Genomic DNA, 24,761 nt, shown 5'->3' on the forward strand with positions numbered 1-24,761 from the left:
CCAAGGAGGAGGGGCTAGGATGGCCAAAGCGCCTTCTTTTTCATAGGGAATCCAATCACATCTAAAACATTCAAATGGCAACCACAAAGGGCCTCATTTATCAAGCGTTTGCTCATGTACAAAACAGCTAACCTCACTAAAAGTCGAGCAGAACTCTCAGACGCTACAAAAAATGCAGCACCGTTTTTCTCTTATGAGTGAATTATATGCAAATATTTGTGTGGCCAGATTGATCATAACTGTGAGAGCTAATACTGTGTAAAATAGTACAGTGGCGCTACAGGTGCAAACTGCTGCTGCATTTGATTATAATTAGTAGTGGTAAAACATACCCTTTGGCCCTGACTCTGTACTTGTTTGGAATACCAAGGCAAACATGGTAGGGAGTGTTATGTCCGCACTCTCATGGAAGACCTTAAGCCCTCCCCCTAGCCCCTCCCAGATAAAATGTCTTAACATGCAGTTCTGTGAAAATGTGAAAAAGATCTGCTGTTGCCGTTAGTACAACATGGCAACAAATGTATGCTCTGTCCACTTACCACCATTAGACGAAAACTTAGTCAAGGTTTCTATGCATTAAAAAGGAGCATTTAGAATAGTCATCTAGAACAGATTAGTTGCGTCTTCTTCTCCCGTCATTACACTTTTTCCTCCTCAAACATGTCAAAGAAATTTCATCATCTCTTATCTATTGTCTTTATATAGAAGAAAGGGCAAAACTATTATTTATTAATGTTCGTGATTTAGTTCCAAAAATGCATCTACCGGATATATTCAAGTAACCTCTTCCAATATTGTACCAATTATTATCATGAATATAAAGAAAAAAGAATCACACTTGCAGTCTAATCTTTATTCAAGGATATAATGAGATATTTCTGTTGCTTTGATGATTTTATTTGGAAGAAACCAACAGAGTATCTGCTGAGTTCCTGATGGATGAACCGGGGTATCCAAGCTTTTTTCATTGAGAGCTTCATGTTGGCACACAGATGAAGTGGAGGGCTACAAACCAGTGGTCAATACAGAGAGTTATTGCAACACAATGATTAAGGAAGCTTAACCACAAATCCACAAGTCCATTTTTATGTACTCTATTTTTCTGGTATTTAAAAGGTGCACTCTATAACAGGTATATAGACCATTCTCATTAACATCTCATTCTTGTGGCAAAACGCAATCAATTAAACTGCTGTTTCTCTCATTTAGAGCTGAGGACACATTTTTAGCCCGATTTTCCTCTGATTTCCAGTCGTGCTGGGTCAGCCCCAGTCATCTCTAGTTGAAGACAGTCACAGCTGCTTCAATTGTAGTTTGGAGCTGTTACAAATGGACTTGCAGCCGAAGCATAACGTGTGCATAACATAGATAACACTGGCCTAATGTTATGACATTGAAGTGCTGTTAAAAATAAGTATATTTTGTTTTGCAGAAGTCCGTAGCTAAGTACAGGCTCCAGTCCACCGTAAACACTCTCTTTCAGCAAAGACTTAATCAACGTTTCCATTGGTCTCCTTAAAAAGCTTCACTAATGTGTCAGACTGAGCAGCAGGAGTGAACGAGCTGCAGGATCTGACAGCTACTTCTCTGTTTACTACCACAGCTGTCTCCCACTTGTCTTTTCAATGTTTTTAAATAGTTTTCATCGCAGCATTTTTTGATTGATGAGGGCAAAGACATGTCCCCTCATAACCTGGTTGTCAACGCAAGTAAAATAAGACATTCTTTAAACAGTCTTGTGCCACGATTTTCCAACGTCAACACGATTCTGATTTATTGTTGTTCTGATGGAAAATTACCACTCTCAATAGGTTTATAGTAGAAATGACAGAAGCAGTGCAGAAAAAGTGCGTGAATCTATGTTGGAAAATCATAAGACATTCTAACACGCATTCTGATGACTTTTTGTAGTGTGGCGCAGTTGTTTGGTTGTTAGTCTCATAAAATTGAATTCTTCTTCAAGTTCTTGTTGCTGCCTTCAAAGTAAGATTTGTGTTGTAATATGTTTGGTAGTTGAATTCTAATTGATCTGAAATGGTTTTAAAATGGAGGAGTGTGACAGTACTTTTCAATTTACATCTGCCAAGCATTTTGAACATAGTTAGAGCACATGTCGACAAAATTGAAAAGCGATACTGTCCAGACGGCTAACACGAGGAATATATTGTTAAAAGGGGCACTATATACTCTATAACCCCCTTACATTTTGTATATAGTCAGAGAGTGTGTCCAGTAATGCAAACGTGGTAGGAGGTTCTCTCTCTGCCAGTATCAGTCTGGTCACCATTTTCATCTCTGCAAGTTCAGATAGACCTGATTGACAGATGACCAATAAACACAGCTGGAAATAAACAAATGTGATTGCACAATACTCAGTACTAGAGTGGTGACCAGGCTCACTCTTCATAAAAAAATGAGAATTCTGTATTCTGGGTCCCAGGCCAGTCTTCAGTCTGAGCAGAACAATATTCAATATTTAATTCAACCTATGTTTGTTCATTGCTGTTCACATCTTTTTCCACTCCTCCTCTCGGGGAGTGTTACAGTTCCAGACACTGTTGAGGCTGACAGAACTGTTCTTCATCTGAAGAACCGATTCTCCTCCTGAGTGGTTCCAGCTCAACTGTCTATCTGCAAATGCATGCATGCAAGCATGTCAGCCTGTCCGTGTCGAATCTCTCCTCCACTGTTGATCCCCTTTTGAGATTTTTTCCCATAAAGGTTTTGAAGTTTCTCCCTGCAGAGGAGAGGAACTGAATGTAACATTTGCTAATTTCCCCATCAACAGGGAATCAACATTTTGCTTTTCATTGTCACCCTTTGAGGCAAAATCTGTTTGATTTTGAGCGTTAGAAAAATAAATTCAATTGAAATTCTTTGCTCCTTCACAGGTGCTTCTGAGGCTCAACTGCTCAAATGTAAGTCACCTGTGTCTGCTTTACACACCGGCACCTCCCCTTCCTGTTGCATTTGACCCGTGATAACAATAACCACAATAACCAAATGCTGCATCCAAATGTCCCTCACAGTCCTTGTTGAGCATACTTGCAGATGGAGCAAAGCCATGTGTTACCTGCGTGATCAGTGAATGTGTTGTTGTGTTGTAATGAGCATGCGCAATAAATGGTCAGTAGTGTTGCTTTTCCCCTCAGACCAAAGAGACGACGGTTGTCTGTATTTTTTCCCCCGAACCACATTGGTGACTACAAAACGATAGACTGCTGCAGAATGTCTAACGTAACAGGTTATGGGCCCAGTCAAGTAGGCCAAAAGTGGTTCAGACTTTTATTCGACGGCGAAGAGAAAAGTTACGAGCTGTGGGAAACGAGGTTCCTCGCGCATATGGAGTTACGCGGCCTCAGAGGAGTTATCTCGGAAGACCCGGAGATAGATGAGGAGGACGAAGATGCTTGGGCGGAAGATGAGACGAAGAACGGCGAGGCATATGCAGAGCTAGTGCAATGTCTGGACAACAAGAGCTTGTCATTGGTAATGAGAGACGCGAAAAGAGACGGAAGAAAAGCGCTGAATATTCTCCGCGAACACTACGCTGGAAAGGACAAACCTCGCGTTGTGAGTTTATATTGTGAACTTTCCTCGCTTCATAAGACCAGCAATGAAACGGTAACTGACTATATTATTCGAGCAGAGACTATATTCACGTCATTGAGAAGAGCAGAAGAGCACATTAGTGATGGGCTTCAGATAGCGATGGTAGTTAAAGGGCTACCTGATTCATACAAGCCATTCGTCGTGCACATCACCCAGACAAATGACACTGTAACGTTCAGCGAGTTTAAAACGAAACTGCGAAGTTATGAGAGTACTGAAAAATATGGGAAGAGTGACGTGAATGCTGATGAAGACAACGTGATGAAGACTAGTTGGGCAACAAGGTCACGAGGAAGAGGAAGAGGAAAGAAAATGGTCCTGGCTGATGTTGAATGTTACACGTGCGGTAAAAAGGGACACATGGCCAGGACATGTCCGGACGGATACCAGTTGAGAAAAGAGGAACGAAAATGGGACACAACACAGCGCGGAAGGGGACAATATCGAGGACGAGGCCGTGACCATGTGAAGAAAGTTGATGGAGAGACGGAGGCAGAGCGTACATCTTTTTGTTTCTTCAAGATGAGTGACTGCTCTACACAAAGAGGAAACAAGAAAGGTCTCATGGTCGACTGCGGCGCCACAACACACATGATCAACAACGCCACAAAGTTCAAAACAGTTGACAAGAGCTTCAGACCTGAGGACCACATGATCGAGCTTGCCGACGGATCCAAGGTGAGCGGGATGGCGAAAATGAGGGGAGATGCTGAAATCTACTTGTTGGACAGCGAGGGACGAAGAGTGAAAACGATTCTCAAACAGGCACTCTACATCCCATCGTTTCCACAGGACATCTTTTCAGTTAAAGCAGCGACGGCCAACGGAGCTGAGGTCCACTTTAAGGACGGTAATGACTGGCTGGTCCACAAGGATGGTACCAAATTCAAAATGGACGTGTATGGTAGGCTGTATTACCTTAGCACAGTAGAAGATGAAAATGTTGATGAAGTATATGGGTGTCATGACATTCAAACGTGGCATAGGATACTTGGTCATTGCAATTTTGATGATGTTGCAAAATTAGAAAAGGTGGTTGAAGGAATGTCTATAAAAGGGAAACATGACAAATCCAACCAAAAATGTGAAATATGCACACAGGGCAAATTCACACAAAGCAGAAACCGACAGGCAGACTCTAAAGCCACAGCTGTGTTAGAGCTTGTACACACAGACCTATGCGGTCCTATAGAACCAGCAGATAAAGATGGGTACAGATATGCAATAGCATTTACTGATGATTGCAGTGGGATGATATTTCCATACTTCATTAAAACAAAAAGTGACACGACAAAAGCTACAGAAAAATTCATAGCGGATGTAGCCCCATATGGAAAGGTAAAGTGCATAAGGTCAGATAACGGCACAGAGTTTACCGGACAAGAGTTTCAATGTCTACTTAGGAGTAATGGGATAAGGCACGAGAAGAGTGCACCCTACTCACCTCATCAGAATGGGACTGCCGAAAGAGGGTGGAGAACCTTATTTGAGATGTCACGATGCATGCTATTGGAGAGTAACCTCCCAAAGCAATTATGGACATATGCTGTACAAACAGCAGCCCAAATCCGCAACAGGTGCTACAGTAAGCGGCTAGAGCAGACACCTTACCGTGTTTTTACAGGAAAAACACCTAACCTATCCAACATGCAGATATTTGGCTCTGAATGCTATGTTTACAAGCAGGATAAGAAAAACCTAGACTCTAGATGCAACAAGGGGATCCTTGTAGGCTATGACAAATATAGTCCAGCATATAATGTGTATTATCCTGAGACAGGAAAAGTCCTAAAACATAGGCTGGTAAAATGTATCACCAAAGGTGGCACAGATAACCAGACCCAGACAGATTGTGACATGGGGGAAGACATTGAGAGTTATGTAAATACACCTCAGAAGAGAGTCAACCAGGGTCAGAGACAGAGACAGCCTGAAGAGAGTAAAGGGTCCATTGTTGAAGAGGCTGCTGAGACAGGTCCGACCCAGACAGATAGTACTCAGAAAGAAGAGGGAGAAAGGAGATACCCTACAAGACAGAGAAAGGCTCCAGAATACTTTAAGGAGTACCAGTGTAAAGTTGAGTGTAACAATGACGAAAGTGAGAATGTAGATTATTTCTACAGAGTAGCTTATGATGTTCCTAAAACACTTAGAGAGGCAATGGACTCTAAAAAGTCAAAAATGTGGGCTGATGCGATGAAAGAGGAGATGAACTCTTTGACAGAGAATGAAACTTTCACTCTGACCCCACTGCCAAGAGGCAAGCAAGCAGTGGGAGGTCGCTGGGTATATGCAGTGAAAGAGAGCCCAGATGGATCTGAGACTTGTAAAGCCAGATATGTTGCAAAGGGCTATGGTCAAGTGGAAGGAATTGACTATACAGAGACTTTTTCACCAACAGCCAACATGACCTCTGTACGAGCATTAATGCAGGTGGCTGTACAGGAGGATCTTATTTTACACCAAATGGATGTGAAGACTGCTTACCTCCATGCTCCAATGGACTGTGAGGTATATATGGAACAGCCGGAAGGTTTTGAAATCAAATCAAAGACAGGGGAACACTTAGTGTGTAAACTCAACAAGTCATTGTATGGTTTAAAACAGTCCGGGCGTAACTGGAATATGTTACTACATGATCACCTTACAGAGAACGGTTTTGTACAAAATGATGCTGATCATTGTGTCTACAGCAGAAAATCTGAGAATGAGAAAGTGATTTTGTTAGTATGGGTGGATGATTTAATCATAGCAGCGAGTAACAACACCTTACTCAGTGATGTGAAGGAAATGTTGAAGAGAAGATTTAAGATGAAGGATATGGGTCCACTTAAATACTTCCTGGGTATAGATTTCAGACAGAGTGATGGAGAAATCAAAATGACCCAAAAGAGACACATAGAGAAGATATTAGCGAAATTTGGAATGTCCGAATGCAAACCGAGATCCACCCCATGTGAGCAAAAGTTAAACTTTGACAGTGAGGGTGAAGTTATTGATTCAACAGGATACAGAGAGATAGTAGGTAGCTTGATATACATTATGACATGTACAAGACCTGACCTGAGCTGGGCTGTTAGTAAACTATCTCAATACCTAGCAGAACCAAAGCAACAGCATTGGGCTACAGCGAAACACATACTGAGGTACTTAAAGGGTACTATGGATCAAGAACTACACTACCAGAAATGTGAGGAAAGCCCATTACAGCTGGAGGGATACAGTGATGCTGATTGGGCAGCCGATATGGATGACAGGAGGAGCACAACTGGATACTGTTTCAGCTTAACTGAGAATGGTCCAGTTATATCATGGAAGAGCAGAAAACAGCAAACGGTAGCTTTATCCACATGCGAAGCTGAGTATATGGCGCTAGCAGCCACTACTCAAGAAAGTATGTATCTTGTACAACTACTTGGAGGAATAGATAGTTGTAACCAGCATACACCAGTCAAGATATTTGAGGACAACCAGGGGGCGATAGCTTTATCAAAGAACCCAGTTTGCAGACAGAGAAGCAAACATATAGACATAAAGTACCATTTTGTACGGTCTGCACACGCAGAAGGTAAAATATGTATAGAATATTGCCCTACTGCAAACATGGTAGCTGATGTCCTTACCAAGCCTTTGACAAAAGCTAAGTTTGAAAGTTTTAAGGGATATTTGTTTGGGAAGTAATGTTGAACATTGCTAATATACCAAATGTTTTATTTTAAAGTTGTTTTGAAATGTTTAGAACTTTGCCAGTATGCCAAGTGTTTTATTTTGGGGTTATATATTTTTGTTTACTATATGAGAACTATACACATGTCTTTGAGTGGGAGTGTTGAGCATACTTGCAGATGGAGCAAAGCCATGTGTTACCTGCGTGATCAGTGAATGTGTTGTTGTGTTGTAATGAGCATGCGCAATAAATGGTCAGTAGTGTTGCTTTTTCCCTCAGACCAAAGAGACGACGGTTGTCTGTATTTTTTCCCCCGAACCACATTGGTGACTACAAAACGATAGACTGCTGCAGAATGTCTAACGTAACAGTCCTACTCTATTTAGCAAACTTTAGAGCATTTAATCACAGAGCGGTTTGAACACTCAATTCACTACTTTCTCCTCGATGTTGGTCATGTAACTCTGGAGCCTGAGTGAAAAAAGTTAGCAAATAAAATGGATTTTTGTCATAAAAATGTGGTCAAATCCGTCTGACACATTTATGGGACTGGATAAATCAACCTTTGGCCTGTGGTGGTGATCAGTGATCTCAAGCTAAGGTAAGCGGCTAACTATCAACTTTGCAGTGTAACAGTTGAAGTGCCAGGCAATTAGTCTAATCCAGGCGCATGAGAGAGGAGTGAAACGCCTGGGACCTGAGTGTGAGTGACGAGTATCAGCTTGCTTCTCACTTTAGCTTTGATGAAAAGGACTTAAATGATTGATTTTGCCCACGCTTGAGTTTCTTTATACTGACATTAGAGGAGTTAGATTGAGTTCTCAATCTGCTAAAGCTGCTCACACCGCCACCCCTAAGAATCCAGGGTCGACAACTGCTTAATGTCACTGTTTCACGCTGGCACTGGCGATGTGTTTGGATTGACTGATGCACAGTACACAGTCATGTTACTGAGAGTGCGGTTGTGAACACCGAAATATCAATGAGGCATTTTCAAAAAGATTCAATAACCATATTCAGATCTTAGATATTGGTTTATTGAATTTGAACTTTATCACAAAAACAAAATGTATTGAGGCCGGTTCAAAGTCCTCCGGAAAATCTATGCAGAAGTGCTGGTTGACTTTACTTTGGAAAACAGCTTGGAACTGCTAAAATTTGGCACACAAGCCTAATGTGATTTATTATCCAAGTAAATTAACAAATTAAGGATGCATTCACTATACACTTTGGACTTGAATCAGGATTATTTTGTCTAGATAGTCCCTTAGTTTGGGTGATTGAAAACAAAGGTCCGGTTGGAAAGATCGCTCTTGGTCCGATTGAATTGAACTCTGGCGGAACAAAATTGGGAAGTGACCATGAAGTGAGCCACGCTGAGGATCAGGATCAAAACAAACTCCTGTGTGAGATCAATAACAGTACAAATGACATTCAGAACGGCGTGAAAGTAACAGGAGCATGTCAAATTCTGGTTTAATTATAATTGATGATCATGCGAATATATTTCAGTTTCCAGTGATTACTTACAAAAATAACAACGTTTTAAAGCTAGATGGAACCGATCATAAAAAATAACACTGAAGATGGCTTTAAAATGGAAAAAGTGTCCTATATTCAGTCAGTATGAAGCTGTACAGGTAAATGTGTCATATGTTTCAGAACCTGTGTTTGTAAAACAGCAGAGATTTTAATCACTTTGTCTTTACTCTGGGCATTCTGAGCAAGCCATAGCATTCAGCCCACCTTGTACTCACCTATCACCTTGTGCCCCTATGGGGCAGGTCCTGAGTTAGATCCACAGCCATTAAATAATTAATACAAACACTGCTAAAGTCCCGCTCCAAATTTCTCTATTGATGAGTTCTTGCTCCCTCATGTTTCCCTGTCATTCCTTTGGCTGATATTGTACACAGCCCCTCTACAGGTGAGGGGGAGAAGTGTCATTCGGTTTGATTAATAAAAGTGTATTGTGAATGTGAACCGGACCAGTTCATAGAGAGGGACAATGTTGCATCTTTGGTCCCCAACAGGACGGAGTCCGCTTCAATATGCATTGTGAATGCGACCTAAATCCTTCAGATTGCCATGACGCACCTGGAGCCTGATTAGCTCGACAGAAGCTCAAATGTTTCACGTCTACGTCAGGACGTGACTCAAGGAAGCTTGACGCTGGACTGGAAACCAGCCTTCATGTAATGTTGTTAGCAAAGTTAGTGTTACACTCTAGTGTCTTGTAACAACACGAAACATAATAGTAAAAACATGTCTTTAATTCATGTAATTAAAACAGGAATAACGTGAAACTTTCATGGCTCCTGTTTTGTACAAGCAGTATCTAAACAAAAATATACTGTATACAATATACCACAAAATTATAAGATGGGAACATTATTAATCACAAGTGAATCAAAGTCACATTTTTAGTCATCACAATATTAACATCCAACTAACTCCAATTATTTAGCTAGCCCTACGACCTAGAACTATAGAGAGTGAGAACAAAAACCTTTTTATCACTTGAAGATTTGATCTGTATTTCTTTAATAAAAAATAATAAATAAATAAAAGAACTGCGACACAGCTGATTGGTTTGTGCATAAGACAAACTGGGCCACTCTGTTACATGTTTAATTTACTCACTTTCATTATTTTTCATCTTGGAAAAATGCCATCAACAGGCCCCTCGGACAGGCCCGTCAGAGATATGAGGGTCCCACATAGGGTAATTCAGGATTAAATTGTTGACTGATCAGTCCTTGTGCACACCTGTCTGGAGTCTGGACAGCTGGTAATTGTGAGAAGGACCCTGAAGCATACCCTGAAGGATCCTTCTGCTCCACTAATGCATTTTTTTTATTACTTTGTTCTTGATTAATAGCATTGATATCAGACTTATTGTGTGGATTTATCAATGACTGTGATCATATGTGCTTGTCGATGCCCAATCCCATCAGATCTCAGAAGGTCAGACCTGGTTAGTGCTTGGATAGGAGGATATCCAGATACCACAGTGGAGCTGCAGTTGCTTTAGTGCAACTGTTGTGTCCTTACGCAAGACACTTCACCCACTTCACCCTTGCCTAGAATGAATCTAGTGTGTGTGTATGTGCATGCATGATTGGTGGTGGTGGTGGGAAAGACCCATGTTGCAGGTTAGCAGTCTTGTTTGCTCCAGGGCACCTGTGGCTACAGAGTAGCTTAACTCCACCAGTTGTGGAGTGAATGAACAATGCACTGTAAAACGTGCCATGTAAATGGAATGCATTTTTATTATTTGGTCAAGTGTGCAGTAAATAGTAACTTTACCTGTCATTTTTGGTCTTTCAGGCTATTGAATATCTGTGTTACAAAATGCATTTATTACAGAGTAAAAATAATTGTCAATCTTAATGATTTCCATTAGATTGCGAAGAAAAATACCCAGTGCTATTCACTCTTAAATTTTACTTTTCCAAAAGAGTTTACTCAGTTTTGTTGACCACAGACTACCTGGAAATATACTTGACACACTTGGTCCACCTCAGGCCTCAATCCACAATGATAAACAATGTAATCATGTTTTTCTCACTTCAGTCATGAGTCCTAGGACAAGTGGAATGGTGTTGAGACCTCAAGACTCTGTAGTGTGTAAATTTAGAGCTGTTCTTTCTGTCAGCACTAATAATGACCTGGACTCATCTGCAAGACTCTTATTGGTCTGTTTAATTGGTAAAACAGTCTTGTGAGAAGTCTTTATCAGTGGAATCATTTTCCACCTCGGCTGTTTATTATCTCTCAGTGTGCAGTGCAGCTTATTGTTCGAAACTATTGAGCATAGAGCATGGCCCTATCACGTTTGCATTGTGTGAGAGTGTGAAGGCATTATGAACACCCTGGCATACTTGGCTCGTTCCTTTTAGTCCCGCGCTGACTGTGACGAGACAAGAGACCCGGGATCCTGTTTCAGGCAGGATGAGGCTATAAGAGACCTGAGCGCACACTGGGCGCACATAAAGTTAGGCACTGACAAAGAATAGCAACAGGTTGACACCAAGGAAGCGTGACAAAAAACTAGTTACAGGTGCTAGCTGAGATCGACACAGACCCATTGAGATAAAAAAAGGTGTTTGGAGGAGAAGTTCAACAGGAGTGGACCAACAAACAGCCTGCGGACATTGGAGCTTGCTCTCTGAACTCTTGTCTCCCTGAGGCTTCTAAACGTCCACACTAAATAGGGTGGAAGGAAAATATTTTAAGTTAATCGGGAGTGGATAAAGAAACTTCTGAAAGACTGTCCTTTCAGATCATCGACTTGACCTCTTGCATTGACGAGAAAGTACTAGCTTAAGGGCCATGCTAGCGGCCCGGAGCAGCGGTGGAGGTGTGCAGCCTCCCCACATCCATCGCAAACATTCAGTAGCTTCTTTGAGCGGCTCCAAGCGCAACTCGCAGGACAAACGCAATGCCTCTGCAGGGAAAGCACAATCCCAGACCCGCAGCAAGGCCACTCTCATCCGGGAGATCGAGACCACCTGGTACCTGAAGATGTTCGGACTGGGCAGAGAGGAGATGGTTGCGCACAAGACTGGCATGCCCTACAGGTAAGACCAGTGCGTAATGCTGTGTGAAACATCTATTTGATTTAGGAGGCACACATCTGTACACTTTTATATATTATAGCACTTCATCCAAATGTTGACAGTGGGTTTTTGTTGTCTTTGAGGATGTCACAGTTTCAAATATTAGTGTAGAAATTATATAATATATTAATTAATTACATGAATTAGAATTATTAATTAATTAAATTGCTTGCCCGGTTTTGCATTTATGTTAATCAGTGATGGAGAAAATATTGTAGGGGGAGTGATTATGAAAAGTCCACTTTTGGATAACTAACGCTTGGTTGGAGTTTAACATCAGTTAATGTTATGCATTTTAATTATTTCTGGCATGATTGTTGTTAGCTGACAGACATCCAGGTGAAGTGATATTGTATTTTGGCTTTCCTTTCATTCATTAAATCTAATTAACACAGAGCCATTTTTCAGCTTTGGAAAATTGCTGTCATCATTGTTTTGTTTTGCAGATTTTTTAAAATTTTGCTGAAACCAATGATCTGAACTGCTGCTTTTGCAAAAAATAGACCTTCATCCATTTATTGAGTGTGCTCTGTTTGACCCCTGAATGCCAATACCAAACTGGCCTATTATATCACTGCCGCACTGAGGCCGAGCAGGCCGAGCCACTGTTAGCACTGAGCTGGGAATTCTGTACATGCTCTATATCAGGTTTTGTTTGGGTTTCTTCTGTCGTCATGATATTAAGTTGTCTGAGCAATTTAACCTCTCACCTTTGAGATTCAGTTGAATATTGGCACGTTCATTTATTTCTATAATAAAAATGTTTCATTTAGTAATCTGCAAACCTTAATTATTGATATACTACCCCAATACTTGTTTTGCAATTGCACTTAGATATCTATCAGGAAAACTTTTTGATCCTCTAATGATAAAAGTTACAATTTCTTCATGTGCTGCAATATGGTTATTGCCCCCACCCCAAAAATGTCTCTGTTATGATATTAAAAAATATATATATATATATATATATATATATATATATATATATATATTATATACTATATCAATACCAAACACATGAATCTCCCACAATTAGAGTTGAGGGAGATCTTAAAAGGTCAATTCCGTGAATGTCCACAGGCGGCGTCATTATCGTTCCGATTATATGATTTTGTCTGAAGCTGCCGAACTTGAGAGCAAGTAAGTTCTACACAGACTTCCCAGAGAAAGGGTGCATTGTTGACTTGTTGGTGCATAACTGGTGGTGCTACTTTATAACATTTTAGCAGTGAGATTTTTCTCTAGCTCTCTATTGAAATTAATGGTATTCCTGACGGAAGTGCGGGTCAGTATTTGGGATGTAATTGTAATCGAAATATTGTGATATCATATCCCCAGACGTCCCACAATAATGTGATGGGCTGTTAAAATATATCAAATTACAAGCTCATGTGCTTCTGTTTTGCATTCCAAAGACCAAGATCCTTTTGTAGCATTTCAGTGCAGACAACATGAAGAAATTCCTGTTATAAACCACTTTTATATTTATTACATTTATCCAATACAAATTTACCTTTATTTTACCAGGACAAACTGTATGAAGTAAATTTATGTTTTTAACCTTTTAAAGTTATGAAATTGTTCTCACCAAAAACATGCCTGGAGTCGGAGTCGGTAGTTTAGAAAGTCATTTAAAACACTCTGAATTCTGAATTTTCCATATCTGTGATGATCTGCGATATCTGACATGTCCTGAGCATTTCTGCCATCTAATCACCTATTTATCTCATCTATGTAATGCCTCTGGAGCCAGTAGATGGAGCCAAAAGTAAATTCTTGGTGTGGAAACTGCCTGAGTGAAATTAAGTCCTTTTTGTTTTTGTAAATCAATTGTTTTTGTTCAAGAAAATGAAAGTCCAAAATAAATGAACAAGACCATGTTAAAGGCCAAAAACAATACCAATATGCATAATAGAACTTCCTAACTAAAAGTTTTTGCATGTATTCACAATCACTCCATTAAAAAGCCATAAATAGTATTTTCTGGGCCCTTGTCATTTGTGAGCACTTCCTCAGGCTCACACTTATGTCACCTGATCTGCTTGTAATGCTAATAGATAGCATCTGTCTTGCTGCTTTAGCCTTTGTTGACATCTCCTAACGCCATGGTGACACAACAAATGGCTGGCTGCAGAAAGTGTTTTGATTCTCATCTTTGTCCCATGGCTGTAATGGGCTCGTCTCTCCCCAGTAACAGCTCAGCGAGTGGTTACCTTTTTTCCTCCTGAATTTTCTCACGCGGTTATTTTCAGTCTGCTAGTCTCTAATCTTTCTTCTAAATGACTAATCCGTTAAGTTTCAATCATTCACGATTCAAGCCCTACATTCAACTTCCTCTCAAGTAATCTGCTATATCTCTTACACTTTGCTATCTTGCGCCCTGCTTAGTTTGGGTTTTTTCACTGCTTAGATCCATGTGTTGAAGGAAATGTATGTCTCCCAATAGAGTTGTGCCATTAATACAATTTTAATTGAGATTCCTTATTGTCAATGATCAGCTTAGATCTTTCTGTCAGTAAAAGCATGTGGTTTGAAGTGGAGTTCAGACATTTTCTGAGCACACTAGCCTCAGTTGCTGGACAATACAGAATTATTTATTGATTCCAACAGGAATCAATCAAAATACAACTATACAATATACTATACAGTTGTAAAAAGGTTAAAAGCTCATTAAAGTTGATTAAGCATAATTTGTCCCCTTTATTTTTCTTAAACATGACCGCATCAGATATGAGGTAATAATCATAACAGTTATATTTTATTGCTGGAGACGCACAGGTCCTGGAGACGCACAGGTCCTGGAGACGCACAGGTCCTGGAGACGCACAGGTCCTGGAGACGCACAGGTCCTGGAGACGCACAGGTCCTGGAGACGCACAGGTCCTGGAGATGCACACATTGGAGACACAAAAGGTCCTGGAGACACAGAGAGACCATGAGAGAGACCCACAGGTCCTGGAGACATACATATTAAGGACATAAAAGGTCCTGGAGACATACATTTTGGAGACACAAAAGGTCCCGGAGACATACATTTTGGAGACACAAAAGGTCCTAGAGACACACAGAGACCCACAGGTCCTGGAAACACACAGGTCCTGGAGAGACACAGAGATGCACAGGTCCCGGAGACTATCCTAAATGTCTTAGATAATTCAAGTCAATTCAATAATTTTTTTATACGCCCAAAATTACAACAGCAGTTGCCTCGGAGGGCGACAGTGAAAAACGGATTAAACAATATTCATAGGGACTTGGCACTGTCCCAGGGTCCCCTGTCCTTAGACCATCCTTCTCAGCCAGGAAAAACTACAAAACCTCTTTGGGAGAAGGTAAAAACCTGGAGGAGTTCCACAGTGAAGGAGGAATCCGACTCTTTCAGACGGACAGGCGGATGCGAGACAGACAGTGGAGCTGGACCCACTCAGGAGGAGAACCAGTTCTTCCAGACAGATGAAGAACCGTCCAGACTAGTTAGTCTGACTTCTAAAATGATCATGATTACTTTTAGTTACAATTACATTGTGAGTAATCACAATGATATATTAACTGAATAAGCTGACATCCTCATTCCTGATTACCAGACTTTCTCCAGGCCTTAGAGACTGACACTCTGGGGTCAGGTGATCCCATCATGCCCCGTCCGTCCTTAATCCATGCAATTCATTTCTGGCTTTTCATACGTGACAGATTTCTTTTGGGATTGGTACACGAGCTGTTATTGGCATTGTGTGGGGCTTCATTTGTTTTGGCTTGCTGTCGTGTTGACGTGTACCCCCACATTCTGTCTATTTAGAGCACATCAAGTTATGACAAAAGGCTGTGCTGAGAGACTGACAGGTGCAAGGGCATTTGATGACTGTGATAGCACGTGTTGGGAGTCTGACGGGATCATGGGAGCCCAATAAAAATGGCTGTGAGAATGATGGTGTGAATGCTACAAGATTAAAATGACAGGCCTTATATTTGCTCATGAAGGGTGAGGATTCAGAAGATATTCACAATTTCAACAATATCACCTATCTTAAAATGTCCCGTATTATGCTAAGCTGTCACATACACATACATCTACACATTTTTGATACCAAATTAAATTAACAGTACTTAAATTATGTTTTTACATTTTTTTTTTGTTTAAACTTTATAACACTTGAAAATTGGAAAGTCACATAGCCTTTAACTATTGTCTTCATTTTATACTGTCGTCAGCAGAGGGCAACCTATTAAATTGCACAAAAGTAAAATTAATGAAATATCTCTGTAATTCACATTTCTGTTAATAAAGCATATTATGTTACCTTTTTAGCTTTATCAAAAAGTCACAGAAGAGCTACAAGGAGAACATTTATTTGATAGACCTTTTTAGAGTAAAAGTCATTCATCCAATTAAGAGCTGGAGCATTCACGTTGACCTAAAAAGTGAGCCAATTCCATGTCTGCTCCTCGCCATGCACAAAGACACGAGGCGAGTGTGCCAGCTCCGCTCTGAGCCTGATGAAGCCAAACACCCACTTAAGTCTGGATATCGCCGCTCTCATTACCAGTTCAACAATTGGAGTCATTTTTAGCTCCCTGGTGAATCTGCATAAAAAGTGGGACATAGAATAGAATGATTGAAATCCCAGGCTTTTTCTAAAAATAACAAAATAACTTTTCAGTGTATTAAGTATTAAAGGACAATTGACTTTTCTGAGCTTTTAACTGTGTTCCCAAAAACATACCTGTAGTTATATTTAGCTTCATTCACGCTTGTTTCATGAATCCTGTTTACGGTTTCATATCCCCTTTGAGCCTCAGTAAACACTCCGTTTAAAATATTCCCAGGATTGTGATGTCAAAGGCACAATGTGTAAGTCCATTCATCGTTGCCAGCCTCGTTCTGAACGTTTCTGCTGTCAAATTGCGTTCATCACAACTGCAGGCTTGTCAGGGCAAGTTGCTTAATGGAAAGCATTTTTACGTGGTATGCTAACACAAAATCTAGAAGAGGGAATGTCTGACTGATATTAAATTGTAAATGAGATGCCAAGACAAAGGTACAAGCATGCTTAAGGCTAATGATAGTACAAATAATGCATAATGTGCATCCTTTAAGCTGTATATAAAGTAACTTTTGTTTGCTATCATTGGTTTTATCTTCTATAGTTCTAAAGGAAGGGTTTAAATTGGTATGTATTTTATAAAGTTTAAAGGTGCACTATGCATAAACAAAACAAACCTTGAAAAACATAAATGCATTGTTACTGTTAGTGGGTCGCCAGATCTGACCACTCCAGATGGAGAGATGGAAGTTTAATGCCATACTGTGGAACATTCAAGCAATAACATGTCCATAGAATGAAACAGGTGGTAGACCCTCCACCTGAAATGCGCAACTTTTGTGCAACTTCAATAATTATAATTAAAAAAGCAAAACATGACCATTTTAGTTGAATTGAGGTGGTAGTTCATGGTTGCGTTGTAAATGAAGATCTGTAGGCCTTTGTGAAAACCAGGAGCAGGGTTTGTGGTGACTGCCATGATCGTCAGAGCTGCAGTAACCGTGCCTCCTCTCAGCAGGATTAAGTTTACTCTTACTCATTGCGCTGGCACCAAACACGAGGCCCAGGTGTAGCAACATGAGCTCTACCTCTCTTAACCATCTCCAGCAGATAGAGGTTAATGGGTGGAGCTGCCCATGATGGGAATTTTAACTTGCACACCACCCTTCTACAATTGTCTTTTTATGGTTTGTACCACTAATCAGGTCATCTATTTCTTAAAGTCATTGCATAAAGTGCATTATTTATGAGAAGAGAGGCTGTGGTGTAGTGACCTAAGCAAGCTATACCAAAGGGGTGGCAGGTTTGATTCCCTTCCGGGCACATACTGTTGTGCTTCTGAGCAAGACTCTCAAAACAGTCACAATAATGCAGTTGGTTATCAATAGACACTAAACCCTGAGAATACTATTATGCGCTTAGAGAAGTTTGATTTTTAAACCTTTACCGTAGTGAGATGTGTTATTGGCAAGAAATTCTGTGCTGGAAATATGGGAGAATAGTGGAGAATGTAGGGCAGCACTTTGGTTAAAAAAGAGCAGGACAGTCCCTGAGGGTGTTAGATGATCACTGGCGTAATTGTTAGCGCCTAGAAGGAATAAAGACACATCAGATCGCTTCTCATTTGGGAAAACTCAAATCTTCATGCTCTGTCAAAAGACAAATTATCATTATTTTGGGGGGTTACAAGGCACACACTTACTGCTCACAAATATTTTTTTTACCATGTTGGTCGATTTTAAATTGTGTGAACTGGAAAATGTTCCTGTACAGGTTGGATTGAACATCAAAAACTGGGAGTTGTGCCAATCGTGATATACATTATCAAAAGCAACAAAACAAAAGAGTTTGTTTATATATTATATATATTTATGTACTATAGTGTCAGAATACTTTTGAATGACCCCCACATCTAGTATTTAACATCTTTAAATCTCCATTGAATGTTTATACTCTCTTTCTTCCCATTTCACATGACCGCTAATAAATCCTACTAATAATAAATCCAATTTTAGTGGCCTATTTGAATTCTCTAGCTTTTGTATACTGACCATGGTAACGCTGGTGCACTGTTAGCATAATAGTTGTTGTTAGCCTGACACAAAAACTCCGCTCAGGCCTCTCATAGTAGTTTACAATGCAGTGAATAATCCGTCAGGAAAGTATGGACGTCACAAGTTTAGGAGGAGCAGAACTCTTAGTATGGCAAACCAGGACCAAATCAGATCTAAATTAGGTCAAATACAAGCAGGTTTAATGTCAGGATATATACCAGGATTTCAGAATACACTTTTTAATACTATATGGTAATATGGGGCAAACATTTTTTCTTGGACTAATAGAAGACTATACCAGGATTAAACAGATCCTAACCATGGTCTAAATAAGTAAGACTGGCATGAAATAATCATTTAAAAAACTCCAGACCAGTAGAATCTTAACACAGTCTGAGAAGCACTAACTTTTTGACCTCTAATGCCTTTCATTTCCGACTCCTGCCTGACCCATCTGCCCATGTCCGCAGCAGCTTGAATTTGGGCTTGTAAACACCAAACACACACCCAAAATCAAAGAGAAAATCCACACAAGTGTGAATGGACATGTACCCTCGTCCAGGGCATGTACTGTGTAGAGCCAGCTTCTATAAATACCCGTAGACTCATTGGCATTGCACAAGCTCAGCTGACATTCCCACTGCCACACGGATCACCTTTTTTCCAGTCAGTTTGATGGACAATGGACACAGCTGCTTTCCTTCTGTCTGCATTGTGCTTCATGTCCTTTGTACTAAATACATTCTAAATACATTCTACAGCAGTGATCCCCAACCACTGAGCCAGGGCAGAAACAGGACCACAGGCCATCTGCTATCGGGCCCCTGCATAAAACATGTTTTAAAATGTATCTATTTTATATTTTCGTATATTCTATTCGGAAAAAAATGTGCTAATCAATCTGCTAAACTGGAAACTGGAGTATGAGAGATTTTTTTTATTTTATATATATATATATATATATATATATATATATATATATATATATATATATATATATATATATAGATATATATATCTATATATCTATATATCTATATCTATATCTATATCTATATCTATATCTTTACTGGATTATGGCAGTAAACGTTTCATAGAAATAACTACTTGAAGAAATTGTTATTAGAAGTGGTTGCAAATGAGGGGAGAATCCCACATGCACAGCTGCTAGTGTTGTGGTCATGTATCTCTAGCCAACTCCTGTGTCACTGCTGTGTGTATTTGAGCTTGTATACACACTAGACTCCACACTCAAAGGTCATTATGAGTGACTGCTGCGCTCCGTTCATGAGCCACTGACTGTTTTCAAACTCCTCTCTCCTGATATGGGAGAACAACATTCCTCTGTATTCCCACAATCCACCAGAGAGGGCTAGACGTGATGTCACTCACTGTTCCCAAAAGGGGCCATACTGTTTGAATGCATACATCTAAAAGTAGTATCAGATGTAAGAGGCTTCCCCATATCACATTTTGTGGCTCACTTCATTCCAAAAAACTCTTTCTCTCTTTTCACTCTCGTTTGTGTTTAACATGCTGTCGGCTGTGTGTGAGCAAAATTACACTTTATTTAGCGTTAGGAGAGTAGAAAGATGCAATGGGTAGATCAACAAATTCAAAGGGATATCTAAAGGAAGTTCCAGATTGTATGAAAAAGTGAATGTAAGTACAGTATCGCAAAGTGGAAAATACAAAGAAAAGAGGCCACTAGACAGGAACTGCGGAGTCAGTTCCAGTTAGTAAGTGAATGAAATCCTTGGTGACACGGGGAATACTGCGAGACAAAGGAAGGATGATGGCGATGGATACGAGGGGGTTGGAGGAAAAAAAGATGAGAGGAGAGAGAGAAACAGAAGAGAGAGAGAGACGGGGAGAGAGAGAGAACGTATGAGTGAGGCAGGCGGGCGGGCGGGAGGGGGAAAATGTCCCAGATTCCCATGCCATTTAATAGGAAGCAAAACCAAAGTGAGCTTATAATGTAGACAGGCTGGGGCAAAGAAGTGACAGCATGGCTATAGGGGGCATTCCACGGGTCTGCCTGGGTTTTCAACATGGAGGACGATATTGCTTTTTGATGTGGATACTCTCCCAAATACGCTTTTAACCCGGATTTAGTAAAAAAAAAAAAAAAAATGCCGAAAGCTGGCATACTTGAATTTGCACATGTTTAAGTGACTAGACAAGGATGTATCTCTACAAGGGAACCTGCCCAGAGATTACCAACCCCAAGCAGAAAGGGGGGGTCGCCAGGGGTCAAGTTGGATTGTCGGTGTCTGGCCCAGGAGGAGGCGGAGGAGGAGGCGGAGGGGGTCAGGGGAAATTGGTGAGTCGGACATCACCCATGGGACACCAGCCGTTTGCACCGTGCATGCTGTGGACGCCCCGTAAACAGAGGTGTCTAGTGGAGATGAAACAGCTGGAGGAGTTTCTGAACTTCCACGCTCTGTCGCTGCACGATACGGTGAAGAGTCAGACCGGCATGGTGTACAGGTAATGAGAGGGAGGTGGAGTTTTGAAGTATATGTTTTGGGCAATGTTGTGACCTAGTGATGTTTGAAACCACCAAGTTTTTTTCTGGAATGAAACTTGTGGGGTTCTAAACTTTGTGTTCTGGTCCTTGCAGTGCATCGCTTCTGTTTCGCTATTCATCCAGAATGGGGGTCCCAATTGTGAGATTGTTGACGTTCTCCTTATAACTCTACGTACAACAAAAAAACTAAAGAAACTTCACAAAAAGGCAATAACATCTATGAATGTTCTATGAAAATATACTATAAACTATGTCAATATCATCACCAGTTTTGGAAATAGTGTCAGTTAAGAAGGTTACCCAAATGTTTTTGCTAGTCTATTTTATAGTGGCACAACATACACTTTATACTTTAATGCAAAATTTAGTTTTTGATGGTAACAACATTATAATGTTGGTCCCTAATCAAAATCATACCTAGAGTGTTATTTTGCTTCGTTCATGTTTATTTCAGTAATTATGCACTCTCCTGGTCCTCTCCCTTTGAGCACTCATAAAGGACTTTGTTTCACCAGTCTGAGCATTCCAAATGACTTCATCTACAACTGCATGCGTGTATTAGCACGCGGTCACGTTGCTACATGCTTGCATTGTTGTTAATTTTTAATAAGTAATGCCTATTGTTATCAGCAGAGGAAGCGCTAAAGCAAATCCCTCTCTAAAAGCCTTTTTCTGTCCAAAGTGAGATTTTAGGTTCTAGAACAAAAAATACAAATGCCAAGGTTACAAAAAGCCTGTTTAGGAGCCAATAAAGGCCAAAGTAAAGCAGGATATGTCTTCTTTAACCGCATTAGACAACATTTGACATCAATGTTGTATTTGTTAATTAGTTTGCTATATTCACATGTCCCCTATTTCCAGGTCCATTTCATTTCACTTTTTAGTTGAGCTCAAACATTTCCATCTGTGTGAAAAATCAAATGGGTACATTCCATTTGGGAGATGGGACTGTTGTAAACACACCTGGCCCCGCGGCCACTGACCAGCTGGACAGACTCAAAATAACTGTAGACTGACTTTTCAAGCAATTTTCCTCTTTTCTCTTTTTAAATTTTTTGCAAAAAGCATAACTATGGTAACTGTTTTAGCAATATCACAAATAGAAACCCCCTGCTGCTCAGATCTGTGGGGCTTTTGGGCAGTAATCTTGGGGGAATATTTGAATTCACAATATCAAATTGTTTAACACAATATTGTTCTCTATTTATTTATCTACAAATGAAAGGCTTGGGAACTATTTTGTTTGTTGCACAAATGGTAACACTTTTACCTGGTGTGTCCAGACATAAATGAAGCATAGATATGACACTGTCCAATCCGCACCTAAACCTATTAGATCAGGGGTGGCCAAAGAGCCACATTTTTTACTGTGTTACCGCAAAGAGCCACATCATACACATGGCACACATGAACATCACCCCATCCCTTCCTCTTACACACACACCTCTGCTCAGCCAAATTGTTACTATTATTAACAATATCATGTCACACACCAACATGATGATGACAGAAATTGACTCCTACAGTATTAAGACCACAAGCCAGTCATTTACAACAAGGAACATTGTGTCTCACACAAACTCTCAGTTCAACAAAGTCCACAAAGAAAAACATCATCATTTACATACCATGTTGAAGTTCAATATAGAAAAAAAATATTAATATTATAAATATTAGAAAAAAGGGAATATTATCATTAAATCCGTGGTACGGAGAATGCCGAAGCTCCACTTCCGTGCGGTTGAGCGGCGCACATGTGGTTGTGGAAAGACCCGTAACCCCGTTTAGGAAATATACTTCCTGTTCTGGCAAAAATCTCCAACACGGCTTTGAGTGCAGAGGGTCATGAGATCGATACCCGACATAAACTCTTAATCTTGCATTTTTTCCCTCGTCTCCTAACTACATAGTAAAAGAGGACGAGAGGAATGCAGCCAAAACCCCTGAACTAATTTGTTATTGAAATAAATGGGAAATTATTTGTTGTTTTTATTAGTGTTTCACATTTAATCTAGGTCTATATTTGACAAAGCCTAAAGATCTACCTATAGATATAAATTATTTTATAAGTTCAGGGGTTTTGGCAGCATTCCTCTCTAGTTTATGTCGGGTCTCGATCTCAGGACCCTCTGCACCCAAAGCCGTATTGCTAACCGCTGGGCCAACACGCAGGAAGTTTTATTTGGGGCGCCCAGGCGCATGATACACATGCGGACGCCTCCGCGCACGCAGAGCGCCACAACACAAACACGAATGTTGATATGGACGTAAAAGAGCCGCATGAAACCAGGCAAAGAGCCGCATGCGGCTCGCAAGCCGCGGGTTGGCCAGGCCTGTATTAGATCATTTAATCAACTTGTTTTTTCTGGAATAGAGCCACTTCAAAGGCCATTTTCACAAAAGGCATTTTTCTCCCGTAAAGTTCACTCTTTATAGTAGCACTTAAACATAAACCTGCTCCATCGGGTTTTTTTAGATTTCAATTTTGCAAATGTAAAATTGCATACCTTATATTTGAATGAAAAACGTTACATGATGGAAAACTTACAATACATTTGTTTTTGTTTATGCAAGAAAACTATTAGAATTTGAAAATTGTTATCTCTAAACTTAATATTTTTTCTATTCACTTGCAGTGTCTTGTATAATATTCATCTCCCTCCTGTGTCAGTATGCTGTGTATCAGCATACTGTCAGATCTCAGCATCTATCCATGGAAGTCTCCAACATTGGATAAATCTTAGCGATCTGGAAGCCACTCTAAAGCTTCTGTACTCTTTATTACTTTTGTATTTGTCATTGGCCTGTTGTTCAACAGTTGCAAGAACAATTACTAAATGACGTTATCTTTAATGCAATCAGAGGCATTATGCAATTCCCACTCTCACTGGAAATGTCAAGCTCCATCTAGAATTCTCTCCCTTCATTGAAATCTTATAGTGTTGCTTTTAAACCTGTATTATATTCCATGCAGGAGGGACATGACCACAAATTAATGAAGTGGAATGAGTTTTTATGAATAAACCCCACCTCTTCATAGTGACATTTCACTGTAACAAGCAGCAGATTGTCATTTACATGTTTTTATCTTTGAAAGTGACTACGTGAACACTACACGTGTCCATCAGAATTTTTCAAATTAAAAGTACAGGGGAAGTGGGCGGGTATAGGGGGTAGGTGAAAATGGAAGAATGCAGGACAATAGAAGATTCAAACAATCAACTTTGAGTAAATTTATGATGAGCAAACACTGTTGCAACAAGGATAAAAGCTCATTAAGCATACTATGTTTCCTGTAACACTTCACATTAAAAGAGAGAATGAGTCTGATTTGTTTGAGAATATATTGTTTGAGAAAAGTTGGAGAGGGAAAGTCTAAGAAGGCCGGTCACAGCTTACATTGACTTCATTGTGAGTGAGCAAGAATGACAGAGCTGATCTAATCATTCATGCACCATTGCCACAAGTAACTCACAGAAGTTGGCACTTGTCTGCTGCTTAGATTTAAAGCTCCAAATTTAAATGTGAGCTGTGGTCCTGCGGCGGTCTTGGGACTCTCATGTGTTGGATGCGTTTTGCCTCTAGTTTGTCATCTGTGACTAAGCAGTGTGTTTAAGGATTTGACTGAGTGTGATTGGGACATTGTGGATCACTGCTCAGCCTGAGGCACCGCAAAGCAGCCTTCAATATATTGTTGTCTCGATTTTATACCAGAGTTTAGTTTTGCAAAATGCC

General features: G+C 40.2%; 1 protein-coding gene across 2 annotated transcripts in view; it reads left to right on the forward strand.

Annotated features, from left to right (window-relative positions):
• Positions 1–11,588: 11,588 nt before the first annotated feature.
• The window catches only part of kcnab1a (potassium voltage-gated channel subfamily A regulatory beta subunit 1a), a 132,189-nt gene continuing 119,016 nt past the window's right edge, over positions 11,589–24,761 (forward strand). The window contains exon 1 of one of the 2 annotated variants that reach the window (XM_072461282.1): positions 11,589–11,862. In XM_072461282.1, the coding sequence (XP_072317383.1) occupies positions 11,615–11,862 (248 nt within the window). In that variant the 5' untranslated portion in view covers positions 11,589–11,614. Of the gene's footprint in view, positions 11,863–20,235; positions 20,987–24,761 lie in introns of those variants that run through there. The other variant, XM_072461274.1, reaches the window with a different exon arrangement.

This window comes from Eucyclogobius newberryi, unplaced genomic scaffold (genome assembly GCF_026437365.1).
Source record: "Eucyclogobius newberryi isolate DKJ021-1_F unplaced genomic scaffold, fEucNew1.0.hap1 SCAF_10, whole genome shotgun sequence".
NCBI lineage: Eukaryota > Metazoa > Chordata > Actinopteri > Gobiiformes > Gobiidae > Eucyclogobius > Eucyclogobius newberryi.